At 38.9% G+C, this 27,525-nt stretch overlaps 1 protein-coding gene across 1 annotated transcript; it reads right to left on the bottom strand.

The window, feature by feature from the left end:
• Window positions 1-1,337: 1,337 nt before the first annotated feature.
• mmp25b (matrix metallopeptidase 25b) lies at window positions 1,338-27,525 on the bottom strand (the record flags this gene model as incomplete). Its single annotated transcript, XM_083906059.1, has 11 exons — window positions 27,496-27,525; window positions 27,278-27,372; window positions 23,942-24,074; window positions 22,399-22,543; window positions 20,567-20,859; window positions 15,135-15,314; window positions 14,805-14,889; window positions 8,727-8,809; window positions 8,179-8,331; window positions 4,562-4,855; window positions 1,338-1,594 (listed from the first exon to the last, which is right to left on the bottom strand). The coding sequence occupies exons 2-11, from the start codon at window positions 27,362-27,364 to the stop codon at window positions 1,338-1,340; spliced, it is 1,710 nt and encodes a 569-aa protein (XP_083762185.1). The 5' UTR covers window positions 27,365-27,372; window positions 27,496-27,525.

The raw sequence follows: 27,525 nt of genomic DNA, 5'->3' as shown, positions 1-27,525 counted from the left end.
AACTTTGGAATATCTACTTATTTTCTACTAGTTATGTATTGGGATTAAGGATTCCTTTTTGTGCGGTACAGTTGCATCTTCCTAACTGGTTGATTTGACATGTTTTTAGGCCATACAGTTTCATTGTATTTACTTTCTTATTACCATTGGTAATTACCTAGTAACACTTTTGAGTTACCATGAATTTACCAGGTAAATACCTGGTAATTAGGGGACTGTAAAAGAAAGCGTTACCAGCATTTTTAATACGACAAGCCACGTTGCCAGAGACTTTAAAACTGTACTCTCACTTATATGAGTAAAGTTTGAATTAAATCTATTAGATCACTACACCTACTCCACCAACAGGTCACTTTGGTATAAATATTGACACTCAACCACCAGATTTTTCCTAACTTAATCTGTGTTCATGTTTTGCAGACTTCACTAATCTTATCTACTGGTGTGATTGTTCCATTGGACTGCATTTAGTGTTTTTTTTTTGTTTTTGATTTTTTTTAATTAAACTTGTTTTCCTTCTGTGCAGCAGATCTCCTGCAGGATGGAGCCAAAAGATGAATAGAAGACAAAAAATGCCCTTCTCTTGCTCTCTCTCTAAAAAAAAGAACTGCACTGCAAATATACCTACAAAAGAGTTTTAATGAGAACTGACAGACAATAAAACACATAAATATCAATACAGAGTTTCAGAGATGGATAGACTGCCTCGGCTCATCTGTTGGCTATGAAAAACTGTCTGTTGTATTGTATGCTTAATACTTAATTATATGACAAACGGACCAGAGACCAAGATGTGTTGTTGACTATTACTGAGGCACTGTTCAACCAACACTCGCACATGCACGCTCATTACTTATCTATTCAACTCTGAACCCTCGTGCACGCACGCTCGTTACATATCAAAACCTGCTCATTACATCTGTCTGTGCTCATTTGATGACAGTGGAGCTGTCACGGAATCATTCACGGAAATAATCAATAAGAGAGTTACCATCTAGATATTCTCAGAATGTATTAGAATGTTAATCTATAAACATTTTACGAATTTTATATGATTCCCATCTGACAAAAACAAATTACAATTTTGCCAAAACATATTTATATATTTTATTTGGAGTATATATTCTCTAAGACCCTTTTTTTGTCTTTCGGCTGCTCCCTTTATAGATCTCGCCACAGATTTGATTTGGTAGAGATGTTTTCACCAGATGTGCTTCCTGCGGCAATCCTCCCACATTACATATGGTAATTGGATAGCTTTCTCAGGGGTACCCCAATAATATAATATGATAAATATAATTAATATAACCCTCTGTTTACTGAGTAGCTTCACATTTCTATTGTCTAATATAGTCATCAATAACCAGTAAAACAAATATCATTAGGATCCAGCTGCTTCTCACAAATGGGGATGAGTTGCGTAGGTCACAGCTGCACTTCTTCGGTAATCGAGGGTTGGCGGGAGTGGAGGTTGAAGGTGGAGCAGGACACCTGAGCCAGTCTACAGCGATGGATTTAGGAGTTACAATATCTTGGTTCAGACCCCCATTCTTTAAAACCCAGTAGAGATTTTCCTTGAAGAAGTAGGCATCTCCTGAAGAGAGGCAGAAACGGTGTAAGATTTTCTCCCACTATATGTATGGAAGCCGAGCGTGGCCACTATATTTTTTCAGTCTGTTATCTCGAGATCACAGAATAATCAATAACGAGATTGAAATAATTCATTAACCCGTGATAACAAGACTCGTTTTCTCATGATAACAAGATAGCAACATTAAAAAGTTGTTCCCTCTTTACTGATAGTTTCTTTCAGTGACGAGTACCAGCAGCAGCTGGAGTCAGAAGCTGAAAATGTGCAAAATGTCTTGATTCCGAAATGATTAGTTCCTATTAAAATGTAAAATTTGTTTACATGCACTCAAAATTTAAATGATCAGATTGTGGTGTGTGTACACATGCATCAAGCATTCAGTCAGAATGGACTATTTCGATATGTGGAGTATTGTCTAATTCTCCAGAAGTAGAAGCAGAAGAAGCTTCACTTCTGCTTCTGTAGACAAACACTGCACATCTGCTCGTCCTCTCACTGTCCACTATCTGTCTCATGGTTCTTCTCGTCCACGTGATTTTTGTTCTTGTTTTTGAAAAGGAAATACAGCCATAACAAAACAGAAATATGTCACATTTGCGTGGATCAGACACTTGATAGCACCAAACCAGGAAGTCATGACCAGATCGACTGTTTATATCAACACTGATCTGAATGATGATCCTCAGCAGCCCTCTCAGGCTAGCTTTACACGACAACGATCTGAACACAAACAGTGGCGTTGTATTCCCACTTTTTATTTTGCGTTTAGACGAGCGTCTTTGGGTGGAAATCTGCATGCACACAGTGACGCAAAAGTCTGTGAAATTTGATGTAGTATGCATGCCAGGTGGCTAGGTGGCACTGTGAAGAACTGTCATATAACAACACCAGGAGCGTGTGCATGTGCTGAAACGTCCTTCTACGTCTCTCTAGTAGCGCTGAGTAGCCTACAGTCGAAAACCAAAACATTAATTTGGCGTAATTGCTGAAATGACTCCTGGATAGGTATCAGAGCAGCTAGGGCAACTTGAATGTGCGACTGATGGATTATAATCCACGTTTGTTGTTGTTTGGCTGTACTGCACATGGATCTGACGTCAACGCATACAGGACGAAATCCAGCGTGAGCAGCTCAGAGAACACTTTCGCGTTTTCAACCCTTTAGATGGGAACGCGAAGGCGGAGCGTTTTTAAGATTTCCACTCTTGAGGGTGGGTAAATTTTTTTCCGTTTTTAAGCCCCAAAAAACGCCATCACCGTCTAAACCAGTAGTCTCAGACACGCGGCCCGCGATATTTTGTGGCCCCCCCACTTGATATCAAAGTTTAATGTAAGTGTGGCCCGCAGTGACGATGAAGAACGGCGCAAGAGGGAGAGAAAAAAAGCTGCAGACTGTAGCAGCTGCTCATTCAAAACAGCAGTTACACACACGCGCGCACATACACACACACACACACCTATATCACAGCATCTCAGCTGTTGTCAAGTTACTAAAGCAGCCTATGTGATTCTGTTTTCGCTTATACGTGCGTCCACACATCCTCAGCGGCTGTGCTCGCCCGCCACACCCGTAGAGCTGCAGTCTCTCCACCCACAGGTGCCAGAGAGAAGATGTCAGTCAACACTCACTGCAAACAGGTTATAACCGCGGTGTTCAACAGAGTCAATGGCCCGTTAGTGGGAAGTTCGAGGATAAGACGGTGACTGTGGCACTGCTGTAATGTGACGAAGACAGGAGCCAAGCGGCCCAGCCTCATCCGGACTCTAACTCATGCGGCCCCCAGGCAAATTGAGTTTGAGTCCCCTGGTCTAAACGAAAGGCACATCTGATAAAATATTTTGTCGGTTTCACCCGGGAGCGTTGTCGTGTAAAGCCAGGCTCATTTGAGGGCCCGAATGGGCTGTACTGGATCAGAGTGTTCAGATTAGCATGTTTACATTTTTATCACAATCAGGCTTTTTTTCTCAAAAGACTTACATAATTAAAATGTACACCTCCTTAATTATGTGATAGAATATATTCGCCCCTTCCGATTTCCATTGTACATATCTGTAAACCACAGATAGGTGTAACTCTGTGTTTCTGAACCAAAATGAGACTACATTTAAACATACCAATGTGATATTGCTCTAACCACTAGAACTTTCAGTTGAAATGCAGAAAATAGCGTAATGATTCCCATTTTTTATTAGGAATGTGGTTAAGTTAAGGCACAAAAATCACCATGTAAGGTCTGGGAAAAGGTCATGGATTTTCCTCATAGCGTCCTCTAATCTTCTATAACTATCTGCACTAAATCTTCTACATTTAGTCTCCAATATATTTGTTAACCACATCACTTCAGAAATGATATTACACGTATGTAAACAGCTAAAACATTATATTTGACCATTCTCCCCCCCTTTCTGTCCCCCACCTCTCCTCTGTCTCCCGTTTTTCCTTTCACCCCAACCAGTCGAGACAGATGGCTGCACATTATTGTATCTGGTTCTGTTAGAGATTTATTTCTGTTAAAAGGGAGTCGTTCTCTTCACTGATGTCTACTGTTTGCTTATTGTGTGAATTGTTGGGTTAATCTTCTCTATATATGATTGTATTGTATTTCTGCCTTACTGTGTACAGTGCTTTCATAATTTTGCACTATATACAAATAAATTGAATTGAATTAAATTGAATTGAATGTACTAATATAAAGTTTTCCGCAGAAAAGCAAAATAGCATTTTGTTCTGGGAGACCAGGCTGAGTAATTTCCTTAACTCCTTAACTTAAATCTATCAGAGGCCTCAGTTCAGATTTTTTTGACTATGTTTAGCTGTTACTAAGTCACACAGTTGGTTTGTGTGGTTAACTTCATATCTCATCTCCAACTCTTCATTCCTTCTACCAGATTGTAAATAGCTGATGAAAAATTGCATTGTTTTCCCTAAAGCAGTTATGAAATTCATCATACATTAAATCTCTGCAATACCTTCTCCCCAGCTGATGATGTCATCCATGTTGGAGGGCACTCCTGCCCAGAGGCTGTTATCCCGTGGGTAGCCCGCTTCAGGCGTCGTGGTCACCAGTTCATCTTTACGACTCTCATCAAACCTCCAAAACTCGCCTCTGCTAAACAGGTAGGTCTTGCCATTATGAGCCCAGATAAAGGCTGCGTCCACTCTGTCCACCACAGCCCTGCTCTTACTAATCATGCCCCATTCAGACAGAGGCCGAGGGTAACCGGACATGGCCACTGTGTCCTTGAAGACCCAGTACTGAGATCCTGGTTAGAGAGAGAAAGTATGAGGACACTTGTCAAACTGGGTTTATTTATTCATTGTTTACTAGGGCTGAACAAGTTTAAATAAATATCTAATTGCGACTATTTTGACAGGGATTGTGATATGATTGGGTAATGGTATTTTTTACGTCATTGAATCATTATATCATAAATCGTAAAATGATTACTGTGTGGTATTTGTTCAGATCTGTTTCAAATCAGATTAGAGTGGAACATTGCAGAAAGCCATATTGTGATTTTGATAACATTTTGATTAATTGTTCAGCCCTATTGTCTACCACTTCATCCTCCACATGAGGAGCCAATCCCAGCTGAAAGAGCAAAAGGCGGTGTCACACCCTGGACAAGTCGCCAATCCATTGCAGGACAAGCACACAGAAATGAACAGAGATTAACCTCTGTGGGAGAAAACCCATGCATACACAGGGAGAGCATGCAAGCTCGATAATCAATGGCTCTCAGCCAAATCGGGTTTCAAACAGGCGACCTTCTGGATGTGAGGCAACACTGCTAACCAGTACTCTGCTGTGTTTTTGGGCCACTGTTTTTGTTTTTGTTTTGGAGGGCCCGAGCATGAATGTGCCAGGAACCTATTGTTGTCCTTCAGATGATTATGGCCTGAGCACGAAACATGCCAGGACCAACTCAGTTGGTAATTTTTCTCTGATGTTGCGCTCAATTTTGAGGGGGTTAACACTAACCCATAAAAACAGAAATTTGGCATAGAGGTAGGGCATGCAAAAAATGCGATAGTGGCATAGGGCCCTAACCCTATGGACAGACAAAAGAGGTCCAATCAAGTATTTTTTGGGGAATTTTTGACGCACGATAAAGTGGCCAAATTTGCATACAATTTTAAATAAAATGTTAATTGTTTTCTTTTTTATATAAGTCACACATAGTCGTTCCAATTTGAAACAAACTTGGTTCACTTGTTGCTCTCATGATTCCAAATAAATTTCTAATGTACTCCGCCCACCCAGAAGTCAGCCATTTTTTGTTTCGCATTTGAAGTAACTCCTCCTAGCACGTTTGAGCCAGCCTTGGAAACTTAGGGTGAATTCCAATTCCTTGCTTAACCCTCAATCTTAACCCTCAATCTCAAAAATGTGCGCTCCCTCTAGTGCAAGTGCTGTCCCGATTCTCAGAAAAATTAAGTTGAGGGGCAAGTTTAAGGGCTGTATCGCCCTCAATATTGAGATTTTCCGAGACCACCCTTTGGGAGCAAGGGCTACCCAGAATGCATTGCGTGTTTTCACATAAGAAAGATGACGTCGAAAGCAGCGAAGCGAGTGCGATACAAATGAAATATTTTCTTTGTTAATAGAGATATAAAAATTATGAAAACCATTGTATTATCTTAGTTTAGGCCCATATTATAGATTACTGACGTCATTGTTGCGTAACATTTATTGTTATTTTACGATCTTTTGTCAATAGCCGGCCGGTCCGTGGTTTTGGTATTTGTATGAGTATCATCTTATAACTAACTGACAACCTAATAACTTGACTGAAGAACGGATCGTAATAAATAATCGTGTCGTAAATGTGTTCTTCTTCTTCTTTTTTGGAGTTGACTGGACGCAGCTTTCGCGTTATTCTGCCCCCCGCAGTCTGAAGACGTATCTGCATTTAAAGGGTGTCCCATTTCTAAGTGACAAAATAACCCTCAACACTTGGTTTTGAGGGCCAGTTAAGATTGAGGGTTAAGATTGAGGGTTAAGATTGAGGGTTAAGATAGGAATTGTAATTGGCCCTTAGTACATATGTTCTAGACAATTTAAAGATTAATTTTTTTTTAAAAGGTTTCATATAAATCAAAAGGAGTGGCCTCAGTGGTCCAATAAAGTTGACCTTTAAATTATTTTTTCTTTCTTTTTAATCTTTAACAGAACTACATGATATTTCACACAATTATCTTGATATACAAATATTATGAGCCAATTGATATTTAATTGTTTATTGAATTATTTGTTGTTTTTTTTATCTTTTTTTTGGTTTGATGTGGAAAGGAGTCATTGTGGCTCAGTAATGCCATAATTCTGACCGAGCCGGGCACCGGAGCCCTTCGCGGGGCGAGGGCCCTTTCATGACTGCAAGTCCTACGAGCCGTCCTAGTTTCTCCTTGTTTCTCCTGCAGGTCTGGAGAGTGGCAGAGGCGGGGTTGACCTACTTTCCCTGGAGTGCAATGAGGCTCACCTGGCTGCAAGCCACACACCTGACTCTTATCTACTCCTCACCATAAGCCAACTCAGATGCCAGAGAGTAGAATTATTAGTTAGCATCTGCTGTTTTATTCCCTTTTCAATACATTAAAAGATAAAGATATTATATTTATGGATGCACCAAAAATTTGGTATTAAATGCTGGAAAGTCTCTTTTCCACAAAAGCGAAACTTGACTGAGAATATTCTCTCTCTTTGAGCAGTTAAATAAAGAAATCAGCTCATCTGATGCATCTGTTATTCCCATAATATCAGTGCAAAAGCGTCTTCTACACAAAGGGATCAGAGCATGGAGGGAAAACAATGAAAAGTGCGCTCTTAAGAGTCTGTCAATACGTTTCACTAAGATCTACTCGGATCCCCTGCACTTCATCACGACTCTACTCGATCCTCATCATAATGATCATTATTTGGATGTAAAGATAAAGCTGCGCATAGAGGAATGATCCAGTCTGTGTTGGATATGGAGAGCCCGCTTGGAAACGGAGAAGCCACAGCACAGGGGCGGTGCGCAGAAAAAAAGGGCCGTCTGTGTGCACCAGATGAGGGACACACTCTATAATATAATATACTATTATTGCAATGCGTTGACTTAAGTGAGGGAAGTACACACAGTCCCAGCCATAACAACAAGGTGGTTGTTTGTCTGTGTAATCAGCTGAGATTCGCACAGATCCCCCCCCGTGACCATCATGTGGAGGATAAAACGGCAGAAGATGGATGAAAGGATCGTACACTACAGCAAAAAGTCAAAATCTAGAAAAGGACATGGAAAGTGTTGTCTGAAGTATTCATCCATTTGATACCATTGGATTGATGTGAAAACCCTAATGTTGAATGGTAATAACTGACTTACCTGATAATTGAGAAGTCATTACATAAACATTAAAGGGGGAATATTTTGAAAATCAACTTTTTAAACATTTTAATACTTATATTTGGGACTCTGGAGGCCATATGAGTAGGCAAAGTGTGAAAAAAGATGACTTGTTTGTATTTTTGTGGTCCGCCTCAGTCTAAATACAGGAGATATTTGATATTTGTTTGGTATTTGATCAGACAGGCCTTCAGTATACTGACCTATGAAGAAGACAATGCGGCTGTCGCTTTTCCTCTCGTACACTGCATCGATCTTGTCTGTTTCTGATGGAAGCCCAATCCAGAAGTTTTTGATCTGAGCTGGATTGAGTGACAGTAGAGACCCATCGCGCCTAGTTCTCCAAAAATATGCACCTTTGCCAAAAAAAGAATGTGATCAACAACTCTCAATAATTCACTATGTCACCATGTTTAATGAAATTACATATTTCTAAAGTATCCACAGTTATGTATCTTATTTGAGAGCAGTCTGAGGGCAGGAGGAAAGGAATTGGAGGATTGCTGGTTCAAATCCTAGGACAAATAGGACAGATCACAGTCCATCATAGGTACACATATAGAGACAAACAACCCGGGTCTTCTTGCTGCAAACCAATCGTGTAACCCAAGGTCAAATTCACTATCACTATCACTTGGTATATGTGCAAAAATAACACATTCTTATTCTGTCCAATTGGCTATAGTTATATAGCCAGTTATCATGCTTTTAGAGATTCCAGTTTTGTGTAATGGGTGTTTTTTCTACTTACCTTTAAAGAAGAAGACCTCACCCCTGATATTTGCCACTGCGTCAAATCCTCCCTGACAGCGTTTGGGAAAGGAGGGCTCAGATCTGGGCAGAAAATGTGGAGTTAAATCTTGGTGTAATGTAGTGAACTAGTCACAAGAGGGTGCAGCATGATACTTAGTTGTTAAGTAAGGATCATAGGGCTTTTATGTGCATCACTTGTCATAAATGACTTATTAATATTCAGTTGTTCATGAGTAATGTGTGTAAATGGATAATGGTTGTGGTGTGTAGATTAAATTGGCTAACACTTCATAATAACACAATTCATAATTTATTAAGCATTTGTTACCTATTAGATTTATAGCTTTGTTCACCCTTAGTTATTTATTGTTCATACATCATTTATGATTAGTAAAGCATTTGTTCATTTGTAATAAATGTTTTTTTCATAGTAAATAATCATATCTAAAATATGTAAATACATTAATTATACTTAATAAATGATGAAACAACCATTTATAAATGAAATCATGTTCCCATTGTAAACCAGTTGCAAACTATTACTAAATGCTTTATTCATCATTTGTAAAGCATTGCGCCTATGTTAATTCTCATCAATAAAGCTTTTGTACACACACATAAATGGTTTGTTCATCGTAAATAAGGCTGTCCAAAATTATGTCTATAAATAGAAGTTTGACACATAATAAGCATTGCGAAAACCATTTGCAAATACAATAACTTTCCCTTTAAAAACTATTTACAAACTATTGGCAAATTATTTGTTCATCATTTGTAAAGCATTTGTAAATAGTTAGTAAATTGTATGTCCATAGTAAGCAAGCCCATGTAAAGCGTTAATGAGTGTTTTTTTTTTCATCATTCATAAATGATGCATTAACCATTTGTAAATTAAGTCATTTTACCATTATTAACTAGGTACTTAGGAATGTATAAGACCGGTTAAAACCTGGAAGTTAATGACCAACAGGCTATCTAGACCTTGTTCATACCTTAAATTTTGGAATAGGCCTACACTAATAGCCGGGGTGTTAATACATATTTTACAAATACTTACCAATAATGTAATCCATGATTAATTCAGGAGTTACTACTGATTAGTTGACCACATGGTGTGAGCCCATCTAAAGTGAGGATTTGCTATGCTTTACAAGGCATTTATAAAAGAGTGGCGAAAGCTAGCAGATACCAAAGTAAAAAGAAGTATTATTTTAAGAAAAGGGAAAGAAATGTCAAAGTGTTGAAAACATACAAATATTTAGTTGCGATGCCTTCCTTCTACCTTACTAAAACCAAACAATACTCTGACTAAACATTGTGTTGGGAGACCTGCCTGATGCCAATTGTTCCTTGAGGAAATCTCTGTCCTTGGTCAACTCCTCTATTTTCGCTTTCTGCCACTTCATTTTTTGTTTGCACATCTGCAACTCATGTGCTATATTGTTTACTGCCAGCTGTGCTCTGGGGGCTGCTGCCACACCTAAAAGACCTAAATATATATACATTATGAATAATGTATACATACATTATTGAATGAATGCAGAAAATTAAGTTATCCTTACAGAAGACATGCCAGGACATTGTCCAGAAGCAATGGTTTGCTGAAATCAGGATGTCACGATCTCACAAGCACCTTCAGCACTTTGTATTATTTTGTAGCTGTTTTTGTTTTGTTTTGCCGCTGCTGTGTTCTTCTCCCCTCTCTCTCTCTGCAGGGGGCGTGGCTGACCTACTTTCCTTGAGGACGCTGGTGATAGTCTACACCTGCTGCTGATCACCACGTCTCTTCCGCGGGAGCCGTTCATACCTATTGCGGAACGTTTTTCAGGAGACATTGGTAGATGCCTGAGAAGCCGCTCAGTGGGCAACGGCCACTCTTTGTAACGCTACACTCACTTCAATTACCAATGGTTCGTTTACATAACTTCTGCACTTTTCACATTTTTCATTAAAAACCTTAATGATGAACTGAGGGACGAACTGGTAACTCGCGACAAATCTTTAAATCTCTATTCTCTCATTGAGTTAACGATTCGACTCGACAATAGACTCCGCGCGAGAGCGAGTACGTCATGCAGGTTAGCTAGCGCTACACCGTTAGCTTCGGTCACCCTCATGCAGCTGGGTCGGGCCCAGCTCACGTCATCTGAGAGAAACCGGAGACTAAAGACTGGAGCCTGCAACTATTGTGGGGGGCTAAACCACCAAGTGGCCTCCTGTCCGCTCCGGCCAAAAGACTAAGCCCGTCAGCACATGCAGGAGTGCTGGCGGGCGGAGCCGTTTCCTGTTCTTCTCCACGACGAGTCACGCTCCCATGCAAGATCCGGTGGTCGCAGCAATCCCTACCTCTCTCCTGTCTGGTCAATTCGGGGGCGGACGACTGTTTCATCGACCTGCAAGTCACTACCCAGGCCGGAATCCCCACAGTGCCTCTTCCTGTGGCCAAGGAGACACCTTGCCACCATCACTCATTGCACTCAACCCATCACCCTCATCCTCTCCGGCAACCACCATGAACTCATCCAGCTGTTCCTCATTCCCTCCTCGTCGGCTCCTGTCGTGCTTGGTCTCCCCTGTTGGCTCTCCACAACCCGCATTTTGACTGGGCGATAGGACAACTCTCTGGCTGGAGTGTACCCTGAAATTCCCACTGTCTTCAGTCGGCACTTCCCTCCGCCGTCAAGTCTCCCTGTACCTCGCTGAAACCACCGGACCTGTCTTCCATCCCAAAAGACTATCACGACCTCAGCGAGGTCTTTTCTAAAGAACTGGCACTTTCCCTTCCTCCTCATCGACCTTACGACTGCGAAATGGACCTTCTTCCTGGCTCCTCTCTTCCCTCCAGTCCTATGTACAACCTCTCCCGAACTGAACGAAGCAGCATGGAGGAATTTGTGAACCAGTCGTTGGCCGCCGGACTAATCCGTCCTTCTTCTTCACCAAGCTCGACCTTCGAAACGCCTACCACCTGGTCCGCATCAAGGAGGGCGATGAATGGAAGACTGTTGTTCAAGTCTGTGTCCCCATCAGTTAGACAAAGTAACTGTTAATGTTATGATTATATCATTATCTGCGCCAGTAGCGCCACTTACAACTGTGTGTCTTTCTTTCTTTTTACTTCATCCTCTTTTTTTTCTTCCTCTTCTAATTTCCTGATTGATAACTCCTCTTCATTTTCCTCCAGCTTCATTAACAACTTGCAGAACGATAACTTCACACAGGTTAACGTGAGGAGACGTGGGGCCCCTTTAGGGAGGTTTCCTACTGAGATGTCATTGCAAATCAACCATTGTTGTTTAAGGGGGACAGGGATGCGGCTGCTTGCTGATGCATTTAGGCAACAGCCCTCCAACTCCGAGTGTCGGGTGCCTCCTATCGGCTCGGGGCCCCAAGCAGTTGCCTGCCTTGCCTGTTCATGAACTGCACGTCTACTTGTAGCGCAATGAAAGTGAGAAAGTGCGTTAATTCGTTTAAAAAAATAACACGTTAATTTCACAAATTAATCATCCTGCGTTAACGCATTAATTTTGACAGCCCTAGTTAGGATCTGTCGACGAGCTGCACATTGTAGAAAGCCCATACCAACATCTGTGCAGCACAAGTCAATGTTCAGTCATTCGAATGTCTCTCTGAAAAATTGGATGCAATTTATGTACAGGTAGGTAAGCAACACATTTGGTTTTTTAAGAAATCACCTCGCCATTATCTGTCAATATAATTGATCAGGGAGCCATACATTTGATTGGGTGATGTCACTGCTCTTGATGTTTCAAACAAAACAGAGAGCATATTCAGGGGACAGGCAGCTAGTGGATCATGAGGAGATGATTGCTGTATGTGACAAAATAAATGTTCTAACTGCGTAGCAAGACTTAAGCCAGTCAAGCTGAATTAATTCTTGAAGAAACAATACAGTGTATTGTTTTGCTTTTTGCTGTTCTCCTTGATTGTGTTAAATTTACAGTACAATATTGCTTGTGTTTACCTTTGAAGATTTTCACAGGGTATGAGACTTCGTCAATGTCACGATCCCACCTGCACCATCCTCATATTTTTATTGTAATTTGTGTTTGTGTACTGCTGCTGCCTTTCCTTCCTTCCTTCTCACTCTGCAGGGGGCGTGGCTGACCTACATTCCCTCAGATGCCGGTGATTGCCTACACCTGCGCGGCTCCGCCTCACCTGCTCCTGATCTTCAATCAGGAGGACTTATAGCCAGTTCAGCAACTCTGACAAAAATGACCAAAAAAATAAGGGAGGTATGTGTGTTTGAGATGGAGAGGTTGAGAAGACAGACGCACCAGCAGATTGGTGGGTGAAGGCCTTGATGAGAGCCATTTTCAACACAAGCATTAGGTATTTTAGTTTTTAGTTTACTACATTTTTTACTTAATTTTTAACAGTAGTCAATCAAGTTATTTTTTATAGTAATATGGTTGTATAATAGTAAAATATGTAACTGATTATATCTGTTGTTTTTTCCTGCATCAGTATGTAAGAGGAAGAATGGCTGGTGGGTGGAGCCGGCGAAAGTGGGTCTTTGGGATACTTGGTGTAAATGGAGCGTCAAGGAAGCCAGTTCTGCATCTTGTGGAGAAACGGTTCAGGGGGCACCTCGTACCTATAGTAGTTCAACACGTCAGACCTGGGACATCAATACTCAGTGATGAATGGCGTGCCTATCGTGTACTGTCAGCACTTGGGTACAACCACCATTCTCTGAATCACAGTAGGTGGTATGTTGATCCCCGTACTGGGGATCAAGTCTGCTATCTGACCATGTGTCCTCTGACCATTTGTCCCTCATAGAGTGGAACAAGGGGCTGGCGAAAAAGCACCACCATGGTGCATTTGGTTGGCTAACGCACGACATCTCAAAGAAATATCAGTAGTCATAGATTAATTTCAGTTTTTTTCTTTTTCCTGGGGTGTGTGATCTTTGTCACTGTTTAAAAACACATTTTGTGTTGAAAATAATAATAATAATAATTGATTTAGTTTTAAACAAATATTTGTACGTTTTCAGCACATTTCTTTCTCTTTTCTTAAAATAACACTTCTTTTACTTGTCTCTTTGGTATCTGCTAGCTTTCGCCACTCTTTTATAAATGCCTTGTAAAGCAAGTCCTCACTTTAGATGGGCTCACACCATGTGGTCAACTAATCAGTAGCAACTCATGAGTTAATCATGAATTTGAGTGTTGTTAAGTGTTTGTTAAAGATGCATTCACACTAACTATCCGTAGGCATATTTCTGAAGGCATGTCCAAATAGAACAATACGTTTGTGTCCAGGTTATGTTTGCAACTCATTTATAAATGCTTTGTAAAGCATAGAAAGTGCTCACTTTAGATGGGCTCACAAAATATACTTTACTAACCAGCAGTAACTCCTGAATTAATCATGGATTACATTATTGGTAAGTATTTGTAACATATCTATTAACACCCCAGCTATTAGTTTAGGCCTATTCCTAAATCATACCATTTTATTTAAGGCATGAACAAATGTAGGTCTAGACAGCCTAATCATTAACTTCCAGGTTTTAACCGGTCTTATACATTCCTAAGTACCTAGTTAATAATGGTAAAATGACTTAATTTACAAATGGTTAATGCATCATTTATGAATGATGAAAAAAAACCCACTCATAAATGTTTTACATGGGCTTGCTTACTATGTACAATTTACTAACTATTTAAAAATGCTTTACAAACGATGAACAAATAATTTGCCAATAGTTTGTAAATGGTTTACAATGGGAAGTATAATGGTTGTTTCATCATTTTGGAGGTACCATTATACTTAATAAATGGTTGTTTCATCATTTATTAAGTATAATCATGTATTTACAAGCATATTTTAAAGATAGGCTTATTTACTATGAACAAACCATGTATAACGGTGTGAACAAATGCTTTACTAATGATAATTAATTATGTATGAACAATAAACAATGAAGGGTGAACAAACTGTAACAAATGCTTAATAAATGATGAATTGTGTGAAGTTATTATAAAGTGTTACCGCACATGGTTTTTGTATGAAAGGATGAGCAGAAATGGCTGTAACTTACGGCTGTGTTGGTTTAGGGGGCGCAGGACTGGGCAGGACTGGGAGGTCAGGATCCACACCGCCCGGCAGCGCATCGTTTTTCATACCTACAAAATAAAAATGGAAAAATGGTGACAAAAGCCAACACTGAAAAGGTGGACAGACTGAAAGACCTTTTTGGGGTTTTTTTTTTGGGGGGGGGGGTTGACATGGAGGGAAATGGTTTAGTAAAATACCCTATTTGACCTTTGCACCTTTACATCATATGTATTAATATATTCTGTACCACATACATGACGTTATGTTTACTGTGTATTATAATGAATATAAGAGATCCACAACAGGCACTGACCGTAGAGCTGCTGGATGGCCCGCCTGTCATCCAGGTCCAGCTTGAAGTCTTGAATGCTCTCCACAGGACCCTGATAGTAAGGCCTCATGATGGAGGGGTCAGTAGAGGAATGGGACAGACCCAGCGCATGACCAAACTCATGCACTGCAACTGTGAACAAGTCTGTGGTGCTGCTGTCACCTGAGGATATCAAGCAAAAAGCCTTTCTGGATCACAGGCAGCCATGAATTTTGAGGCTTCATCTCTGAATATATAGATGTAGTCTTTTCCATAAATCACCAAGAATCTGGGAACAAGGACTGGTACAGAAAATCCTTACACCCACTGTAATAAACCTGTACAACAACACTACGAGAACATATGAACGAGTGCTGAATGATTTGGGAAAATATATTTTGATTAGTGCTGTCAGTTAAATGCGTTATTAACAGCGTTAACGCAAACCCATTTTAACGGCGTCAATTTTTTTATTGCGAGCAAACTTGGTAGTTCTTTTTACATGCTGTTGCAGCAACTCTTAACGTTAGAACAACTACAACATCACAGCTGCTCTAGCTAGACCGGAAAAAAAACAATAGACACGCTGTGCTCACTCCAGTCAAAGAGTAGTCGGCTAACTTTACATTTTGAGTGGATGGCGAGCGCTGTGTGTTTCTCTGCCTCCAAACGGTCTCTCCGTAGCCAACACAGCCATTTCTCAACGCACTCCCCACATCTAAGTCATGATGTATGCAGTTAAGTAAGGAGATCTCCGAAGACCGCTAGCTCTCCGATTGCTCGGATTAACTTGTTACGGCAACAACACAATAAACCACAGGACTTTGTCTGCGTTGAAGAACGGCTCTTTATTCACAGCACTGCAGGCTGATACACAGCCTCTCTTATTATTGTGCAGCTCTCACAATAAGAGGAATAAAATAAAAATAAAATATGCAGCGTGACATATATTCAACTGCAGCTCGCTAATGTAAACATATGGAACACATTACTTCCTGCTTCACCTATGCACCTCTCTGACGTCACACGCTTTAGAGTCATCACCGTGTCATCAAACTGGAAGTCAACATTTTGGAGGTACCATGGATGTATAATATGAACTGGATAGAGCACCGCCCCCTCTGCTTTGAAGACAATTTTTACATGGTGGCCACTCTAGGTACTGCAACAGAAAATCTCATGGGGCCCAAAAAGCAATTTTCCCATTGACCACAATAGTAAAAGAGACGCCTGTAAAAGTGTCCACAGGACACCTCGAGACATGGACACGGGCTTTTATATTAGCTTTATATTCTATATTTTTAATTCATGGAGTTTCATATTTGAAAAACATTCCTAAATGCCATAAAAAGCCCAGACAAATCTTATTTCCCAGCGTGACGTCACACGCGGTCATGTGGCGTGTCATCTCCTGATTCAATGTGAGCATGACTTCAACCACAATGACATTGACTATAAAATATGGTCAAATTCTGCTATAACACAAATAATTAGGCTGAAAACGACAGACGGTATTAAGTTACTATTTTTTAAAATGTAAGCTTGTCAATTCCATGCATTTTGTAATCATTATATATCATATTTAATGTATAGTGTATTACACAAATGTCTTGAATAAAACTATGATGATTATCAGTACAACAGCCTTTAAAACTAGGAAAAGTCATCATAGATACTTTATCACAATGTGACGATATTCAAAATCTAAGACCATATCTTGTCTCATGTCACTACATAGATATGATATCCATATATTGCCCAGACCTATTACACAGAAACATAAGTATCAAATGGGATGATTTTGTATCTCTCTATTGATTTTCTTAAATGAGCACTTTTCATACACAAACCACTATTACTAAAAATTAATAGTATAATGAAGTAATCATGCATGTAATCACACATTTGTATGTATATACACGTGGCTTATCGTCTGTTGTTTTTTTAATCTAACTTTTAAGGAGAAACAACAAGAATAAATAAGCTGATGGCAGTTTACACGATCAAATTCACACCATAAAAAAACTGGAACATGTGTTAAGCCTCCCACTTCCGTGATTCAGTGCACTTCCTCAAAAGAGAAGACTTTGAAGGAGAAGATTTTTGCACAACTTCATGAGCATCATAATGTTCTGTTAGAGTTTCACTTCTTTCTTTTTCTATCTATCTATCTATCTATCTATCTATCTATCTATCTATCTATCTATCTATCTATCTATCTATCTATCTATCTATCTATCATGAGGTATTTAAATCCAGTATATGACAAAAAAAATTATGTTTTAATGTTTAGAAGCATAAAGCCACAGAAGGACATAGAGCTGATGGAGCAGGAAACCTTTTTCTTTTGAGGTACAGCTTCAGTAGATGGGTGGAGGTAGTAAAAGAGGAAGGGCAGGTTTCAAAATGTGTCTGTTGTTCACCACAGTGTGTGTGTGATATCATCCTGTTGTGTGTAAACTGTCAGTTGTGCACAGCATATGCCCGACCCAGGAATAACGACTCAATAACGACTGGATCATTAAATATGAATGAGGGCGGGGGATGTACCCAATAGTCATTAATGGAAAGATGCTGTATATATATACATATTATGTATATATGTGTGTGTATATATATATATATATACACACAGATATATATACTGTATCCAGTATATACAGCATGACAGCAACATTGGCCAGTGATATATAAAGTGATAGTTCAGGTTTTTTTTTATTGAGGTTGTATGAGACAAATATTTAGTGCTGACGTGGCCTGTGCACTGAGAACCAGAGGTTCACTGTCACTGACAACAAAGGAAAAACTGATGTAAGTCACTCAATAAGCGGCTCACCTCACCTATGCCTGTGTGGAAGTTTGAGAACTGCTCACTTTCGTGCACCAAAGTCCACAGAGAAAATCAGTGTTTTAGCTCCCAAGGACAGAGAAGCTGCTGTCTACTGCTGCCTCCTTTGTTGGTGCTGTGTCACTGAGATTAATCTTACTGATGTGAGAGCAATCTTTTTCTCTGTGGACTTTGGAAAAGCGAGTAAGGTTTAGAAAGCGACATACATTGCATTTTCCAAACAGAGAAGTCTGAATAATGGTGAAATAAGGTGAACCTTTTATTCAATGGCTAAAATATTATTTTGGTGCATCATGACTGCATCACTGATATTCACATAGGTCTGCGAATAATTATTATTTGATCGTGTGGTCCATAAAATGTCAGAAAATATCGGCTCAACCTCAGGAAGGGCCAAAATCTTTGGTGCCCCTGAGCAAGGCACTCTAATGGGCGCAGATATGTGCCACCAATTACTCCTGTGCAATGCTTGTGTGTGTTAACTGCTGGTGTAATAAGAATGGGTTAAAGGAAGAGTTCAAATTCACTATCGGTATGTGTGCAGTTCAAATGAATCACTAAATGTTACCGCTTTATCCTGCACATGCGAGTCGCAGGTTCCAATATCAGCTGACAGAGGGGGAAAGACGGGGTACACCCTGGACAGGTTCGCCAATCCATCAAGGGAAGTCTAATGTGATTGTACTATCATGAGAAATAAGTTATTTAATCTTCAATTTCAATAAAATTTAAATACTTTCAACAAAATCTTACACACTGGAGCTTTAAATAATCTACTAGAACTCTTCAATATGGAGTTGTAAATCTATCAGTCATGCAAATATTAAAGATTTTTTTGGGGAAAAAATAGATAAACATGTGATGTTGTGACAAAGGATGTGCTGTGATTTTTCTGTGTTTTGTGTGTATTGCTGTAGAGGCACGATATACAGTGGTATGCAAAAGTTTGGGCAGCCCTGTAAATTTTCATGATTTTTCTATCAAATCATTGGTTGTTTGGATAAGAATTTTCAGTTAAATATACCATATAGGAGAAAACACAGTGATATTTGAGAAGTGAAATAACATTTATATGATTTACACAAAGTGTGCAAGAATTATTTAAACAAAATTAGGCATGTGCATAAGTTTTGGCACCACAAAAGAAAAATGTTGTGCATCCTTCTTTTGCAGAAAGTGAATGCTCAGAAGAGACCATCCAAGAGATGTGCACACCTGCCTTTGGATGTACAGAAGGACCAAGTTGCACATGAAGACAGGGAGAGGATGCTGCAATAAAGGATACACCAACACGCAATGCAGCAAGTGTAATGTTCGCCTTTGTTTTTCAGAGGACAAGAACTGTTTTTAGGTCTTTCACTACCAATGAAAGTTTGTCATGAAAAGAAAAAAGGAATGAAGAAGTTGCTAGAAAAAGTAATTATATCCGCAAGAAACGCGCGCGGATAATATGGAATCGGTCTTGCGCGTCCGCGTCCGCGTCGTCGTCCGTGTCCGCAGATTTTAGCCGTTAACGCGATAACTGGAAAGGCATTTGAGATTTTTGAGATTAGTTAATTAATTAATTAATTAATTAATTAATTAATGATATAAAAAACATATTTTCGCCTGTATCTTCCAAAGTATTGCAGGTATTGGCTTCAAATTTTGCATGGGCATCATATACCACATGAGAATTATCCCTATCTTTGTAGCTTTATTATTAATTAGCAAATTAATTAATTTATTATGCTAAAGACATATTTTCGGCTTTATCTTCCAGACTGATCGAGATATTGCTTTCAAATGTTGTACAATAATTCATGTAACAACTATCTACAAGTACAATCATTATTACTTTGGCTATGATTGGTAATAGTTACATAATAAGTTAACTGGTTAACTTATTAGTGAACACAGAAAAAAATAGTTAAGGCATTTTTTCTTTATTATTGAGCTCATTTGGACACATTGAGGATATCATGGGTTTATTTAGCACTTATTCATAATATTTATTACATTATAATATAAATGTATTAATCATCATATAAAAAATAGTTAAGCCTCCATTTCTTTATTAATGCATTGAATGGAAAGTTTGAACATATTGTATGCTTTTTCATGAAATTTAATAAACATAGTGTATGCTTTTTCATGACATTTGGACACTTTGAAGATATGGCAGGTGTGGTTAGCATTTTAATATTCATAATATTTAACAAGGTATAATAGGTTAACTAGTTTTATTAAAAACTAGAGAGAAATTTATGAGTTCAGGTATTCTGTGTTCAATATCGAGTTTATATGGATACTTTGAACATGTATAAAGTGTAGTCAGCATTACATCATAATATTTAACAGTTATTTTGTTGAATTTATTAATAATAAATTAAAACAGTTAGTGGCAGGTGCGAGTGCGTACACTTTGGGTATATTGGAAAGTTGAGGATTGGACAAGTGCGCGGATATACCCCTTGCTGTCGGCCCCTGTCACACCAATCAATAATGTGACCTATATCAAATCTTCCCTTACTTTCTAAAATCTTGCTGTGACAATCCATCCATCCAGCCATCCATCCTCTCATTGACAGTGACGTTCAGTAATTACCTCCATAGCTCCAGATCTCATGATCATCAAAGTGTGTGTCGCCAGCCATTGCATCCCTGCCAGGGAAGAAGGCGTGGGCCAGGGTACCTCCCTTCCCGTCAAACGGGTATCCATCATCATGCAGAAAATGGAAGAAAGACACTCTGATGTCACCTCCGCCGCTGTCACTCTGCAGCCGATGAAAACTCAGGGGAGCAGCGTCACTCCAGGCTTTGAAGGCATGGGTCAGGATCGCCCCCACCAATTCATGAGTTAGGGATGGAGAGCGGGAGGGTGATGGGAGGTTGTGGAGACTGCAGACAAGAACAACATAGATGTGTAATGTCATGTTTATGTGTAGCTTCTAAATCTTCTCCTTCTAAAATTAAAAAAATATATATATATTCTTTGAATCCTATTTATTGTCTTTTTATTCATTTTCTTTTATTCTCATTGGTTTCTTGTTCTCTATTGTTGTTAAGGAAATGTTGTATTTGTATAAGAGGAATTTTCAAAAGTAATGGTTTATCGTGACCTATTTGTGACCTGGGATCATAGAGACCTTTTGTGTTGTTTTACGACAGGTTATGACACAAATGGTGGTGTCGTTCCCTCCTTTGCTGTAGGAGGTTATAAAGTGGTAATTAATATACAGATAACACACCCAGAAAGACAGTTAAATGAAATGCTTTTCTCCTAGATCTTTGAGTCTTCACTGGTAACAGGACCTGTATGTTGCTCTGTGAATTTCTCCTCTTGTACAAGATTAAACCCTTGTTTGATCCCTGAGCTGGCTCCAACTTCCTTCCTCCATTACTAAATTATCACTGGATTATTTTGACAAATGTCATATATGGCTTAGTGGTAGAGTAAGTCAATGTTCAACAGTGGATTGTGGGTTTGAGTCCCATTTCTGCCAGTTTACAAACTGATGTGTCCCTAGGCAACCCACAACCCCACGTTGCTCCTGATGGCTGTGCCGGCAGCGTGCGAATGGGTATGAAAGATGAGTGATAAAAAAATGTGCTCTACTGTATGAACGTGTGAGTGAAGGCTGAATGACAAAACTGTAGTGTATAGCAGATTTGAGCGGTCATCAAGACTAGAAAAGTGCTATATAAATACAGGATACTAACTCAGTGTAAAACACAGATCTGTTATCACTTACAGCTGTGCTTTTCCTCCACAAATATGTAAAATGCCTGCTGTGAAAAAGGAATGTTCATTTCATTCATGACAACATGAATAGAATAGATGAATAGAACACAACAGGATCTGTACATTGTGTAAGTATTTCCCCCTGAACACTTCCCCCAAAAAGAAAGAATTGTTTTTCTTCTATCTCAAATTGTGTTTACCTTTACCATAACAGTCGCTGACGTTAAAATAAATAGACTTTTGGTTAAAGTTAAGATATTAATATTTTTGGCATTAAAGGGACACTGCGTAGTATTTATTGGTTTATATGACCCAAAATCCACTTTTGTATACATATTATGTGCTCCTGCATTGTCTAGTCACTGTATAATATTTTTTGTTTCATTTTCGTAGTGTTTCAAAAAACACCAGTACCTGACCGTACGCCCGCACCACGGAGAAAGACGACGAGAACGACATTTGACCGGCTGAGGATACCATAGCGCTCAGGGAAGGGAGGGGGTGAGCAGAGGAGCAGTTCGTTATTGTAAATTTCAGCCTCTCCTCTAGATCTCACTATAAACTACTTACTTCACCTTCATACAATTATAACTGCATTCACAGAAAGCCTCCTGAATTCCGGTTATGATATTTACATCACTATGATTCATACAGAGAAGTGACTAAACCACAATGAGGCATGACAGGAAACACACCTCCATGTGAGGTCGGTCTTATGCCACTTGAGGCCTGACAGTGCATATCTTTTCCTCCTCTTCCGCTTCTTCAGCATGTCCTCACTCCCAACAATGTCAGGCAGAGAGCAACGTGGTGTGGACATGAGTTTGAGGGTTTCACTGTCTGGAAGAGAAGTTCCAATAATAAGATATTGTTAAAGACTCATGACACTGCAACAGAGGTAGGACTAACTGTTTTGTGAGTCACAGTCTTTCCTAGACTAAAGTCCAACACAAGTCACAATAAGTTTTTGTAAACAGAGAAAGGGCTAATTAATTAAAATTCACATGATAAGGTCCGTCCTCAGTGATCTAATCACATCTGGTTGGAGCTAAATCTGACTTTTCACACCAGGGGTCTGTTACACAAAGCAGGTTTAGTGAAAACTCTGAGTCTGTTAACCCTGAAATGAGGGAAACTGAGTTTTCCATTTCACAAAGGGAGGTAAGTCAAACCAGAGAAAGAGGAGTAACTCTAGCCTGTTCCGCAGAGAGAGGTAACTTAAGCTCTCGGTCAGTTACCATGGTAACTTAAGCTCTCGGTCAGTTACTATGGTAACATGCTCTATGAACCTAACCTGGTCAGGACAAGGTTTTTCTCAACAAACCTTGAGTTTCTCTCTGTCTCCGCCCTCTTTCAGACACACACGGTATTTGATTTCCTCATTCATTCAGTCAGCAGAGTTTTGGCGGAGTATAAAATCTGCCGTCTGTTCTGCGTCTACATTAGAAGTTATATTAGGTGGCGACTATTTTCACTACCATGACATGTCCTTTTGACAATGATCCCGTGGATGAAGGTGCAGCATTACTGCGCAGAGAATTAAATATTCGTCGGGAGATGATTATCAGACTGCGCATAGATTTCCGTACACTTATCTTTTTGAGCAGTACCGTTTCCCGTCACAGTTTATCATTTACATACACAACCTAATCCGTCCTTACATTTCCAATATTAAATGTGCCAGGGCCAACGGCTCCAATTATACAAACATAAATAAAACAACCACCAACTGGACGTCAGGACAACAACACAAACAACACAAACCTTTTCCAAATAAACTACACCATGCACCACCTGATCCTGATCTTATCATGTTGGATGGTTGTTTTTTTTAATGTTAGTGATTAATTAATAATCAAAAGGGAGAATTGTAATGGTAAATTAAATTTCACTGGCTCAGAGCTAGAACTTCCCATCACCCGATACCTTCCCAGTACAGAATACCATGTCCTTTGTGTATAGTGTATTGTATATTATGTATTGTGTCTAGCCTGAACTGACACCTTCCTACAACATCCGCAGGGAGTCGGCTCCCCGATACCTCCAGTAGACAAAGAGTGGCGAAAACACCACCTTCAATGGCAGACTTGGCAGACAAAAGTAAAAACTGCAAATAATTTTGATTTGAGTGTTTGAAATAGACAAAATAGCCTTTTAATAAAATAGGTTCAAATACAAGTTATGTCACAAGTTATTGCAGTAAAATTTAATATTTTTTCAAAGAAGTGAAGATGTTACCAATCACTCCAGTTTCCTGGATTCCTCCAAATATCTGCATGACCCTGATGGCTTTCTCAATGCCCTCCTTGGTCTGCAGTTTACTTGTACGTGGGTCAGGAGGAGGAAGGTAGCCATATCTACCCAACCAGTCCTGCACAGACAAACACACACAGAAAAGACAAACAGTTACACAGTTACTGTCATCTTAGATAATGCACCAGTAAAATGATTGCAGTGGACCAACAATATTATTACAGCCATTTTGTACATGAGTCGACTAAAAGTGATAGGTCCTGTTGTTCACACTGGATGCATGAGAAGTGCATCTGCATTGCATAATGTTTTGCTTCATATTCAGGCACACAGGTTAAAACTGCCGCACTACCAATGTGAGTCATGCATATGCAGTGTATTGCAAAAGTTTGGGCACCCCTGTAAATTTTAAGAAATTTCAGTTAAATATATCATATATGAGACAAACACAGTGATATTTAAGAAGTGAAATAAAGTTTATATAATTTACAGAAAGTGTGGAAGAATTATTTAAACAAAATTAGGCATGTGCATAAATGTAGGCACCCTTGTCATTTTATTGATTTCAATACCTTTAGCACTTATTATTGGTACTAAAAATTGGTTTGGTAACCTCAGTGACCCTTGACCTCCATACACAGGTGAATCCAATCATGAGAAAGGGTATTTAAGGAGGACAATTGAAAATGTTTCTCCTCTTTGTATCTTCTCTGAAGAATGGCAACATGGGAGCCTCAAAACAACTCTCAAATGACCTGAAAACAATGATTGTTCAACATCATGGTTTAGGGGAAGGATACAGAAAGCTATCTCAGAGATTTAAGCTCTCTTCAACTGTGAGGAACATTGTGAGGAATTGGAAAAACACAGGCACAGATCTAGTTAAGGCCTGAAGTGGCAGACCAAGAAAAATCTCAGTCCCCAGACCTGAATATTATTGATGTGTGGTGTGATTTAAAGCGGGCTGTCCATGCTCGGAAACCATCAAACCTGACTGAACTGGAGATGTTTTGTAAAGAAGAATGGTCCAAAATACCTTACGCCAGAATCCAGACTCTAATTAGAAGCTATAGGAAGCGTTTAGAGTCTGTTATTTCTGCAAAAGGAGGATGCACAACATTTTTCTTTTGTGGTGCCTAAACTTATGCACATGCCTAATTTTGTTTAAATAATTCTTGCACAATTTGTGTAAATCATATAAACTTTATTTCACTTCTCAAATATCACTGTGTTTATCTCCTATATGATATATTTAACTGAAAATTCTTATCCAAACAACCAATGATTTGATAGAAAAATCATGAAAATTTACAGGGCTGCCCAAACTTTTGCATACCACTGTATATCATGCCTCTACAGCAATACACACAAAACACAGAAAAATCACAACACATCCTTTGTCACAACATCCACATGTTTATCTCTTTTTTCCCCCAAAAACTCTTTAATATTTGCATGACTGGTAGATTTACAACTCCATATTGAAGAGTTGTAGTAGATTATTTAAAGCTCCAGTGTGTAAGATTTTGTTGAAAGTATTTCAATTTGGTTGAAATTGAAGATTAAATAACTTATTTCTCATGATAGCACAATCACATTAGAAAAAATTGCTCTCACATCATTAAGATTAATCTCAGTGACACAGCACCAACAAAGGAGGCAGCAGTAGACAGCAGCTTCTCTGTCCTTGGGAGCTAAAACATTGATTTTCTCTGTGGACTTTGGTGCACGAAAGTGAGCAGTTCTCAAACTTCAGCTTCCACACAGGCATAGGTGAGGTGAGCCGCTTATTGAGTGACTTACATCAGTTTTTCCATTGTTGTCAGTGACAGTGAACCTCTGGTTCTCAGTGCACAAGTCACGTCAGCACTAAATATTTGTCTCATACAACCTCAATAAAAAAAACCCTGAACTATCACTTTATATATCACTGGCCAATGTTGCTGTCATGCTGTATATACTGGATACAGTATATATATCTGTGTGTATGTATATATATATATATACACACACATATACATAATATGTATATATATACAGCATCTTTCCATTAATGACTATTGGGTACATCCCCCGCCCTCATTCATATTTAATGATCCAGTCGTTATTGAGTCGTTATTCCTGGGTCGGGCATATGCTGTGCACAACTGACAGTTTACACACCACAGGATGATATCACACACACTGTGGTGAACAACAGACATATTTAGAAACCTGCCCTTCCTCTTTTACTACCTCCACCCATCTACTGAAGCTGTACCTCAAAAGAAAAAGGTTTCCTGCTCCATCAGCTCTATGTCTTTCTGTGGCTTTATGCTTCTAAACATTAAAACATAATTGTCATATACTGGGTTTAAATACCTAATGATAGATAGATAGATAGATAGATAGATAGATAGATAGATAGATAGATAGATAGATAGATAGATAGATAGATAGATAGATAGATAGATAGATAGATAGATAGATAGAAAAACAAAGAAGTGAAACTCTAACAGAACATTATGATGCTCATGAAGTTGTGCAAAAATCTTCTCCTTCAAAGTCTTCTTTTTTGAGGAAGTGCACTGAAACACGGACGTGGGAGGCTTAACACATTTTCTAGGTTTTTTGGGGTGTGAATTTGATCGTGTAAACTGCCATCAGCTTATTTATTCTTGTTGTTTTTCCTTAAAAGTTAGATTAAAAAAACAACAGACAATAAGCCACGTGTATATACATACAAACGTGTGATTACATGCAGGATTACTTCATTATACTGTTAATTTTTAGTAATAGTGGTTTGTGTATGAAAAGTGCTCATTTAAGAAAATCAATAGAGAGATACAAAATCATCCCATTTGATACTTATATTTTTGTGTAATATGTCTGGGCAATATATGGATATCATATCTATGTAGTGACATGAGACAAGATATGGTCTTAGATTTTGAATATCGTCACATCGTGATAAAGTATCTATGATGACTTTTCCTAGTTTTAAAGGCTGTTGTATTGATAATCATCATAGTTTTATTCAAGACATTTGTGTAATACACTATACATTAAATATGATATATAATGATTACAAAATGCATGGAATTGACAAGCTTACATTTTAAAAATAGTCACTTAATACCGTCTGTCGTTTTCAGCCTAATTATTTGTGTTATAGCAGAATTTGACCATATTTTATAGTCAATGTCATTATGGTTGAAGTCATGCTCACATTGAATCAGGAGATGACAAAGTAAAATGGAATTAATCCAAACACTTTACACTTATTTTTCTGTATGCTGGATGTTTTTCTTTCCTCTGTAATATTATGAATGTTATACTCACCACTGCTCTGCTGTACTGATCTGGGTTTGATGATGTGCTCTCAAATGTTAAGATCAAAAGCATCCACAGCAGAAGATTCAGCTCCATAGTAGACCCTGCAATAGAAGAGACATAAATCCCGATCCATTATTCTGTAATATATTTCTAGTTGTTGGTTATTGTTATTTTCAGTGACATCCAAAGCAAACAACAGTGAAGAGAAAATGAACAAAGCTTACGAACGGTAAGTGTGTCTCTCTCTGCTCTGA

The sequence above is a fragment of the Microchirus variegatus genome, assembly GCF_963457635.1.
Source record: "Microchirus variegatus genome assembly, chromosome: 19".
NCBI lineage: Eukaryota > Metazoa > Chordata > Actinopteri > Pleuronectiformes > Soleidae > Microchirus > Microchirus variegatus.
This window is presented reverse-complemented; position numbering and strand designations above follow the sequence as displayed.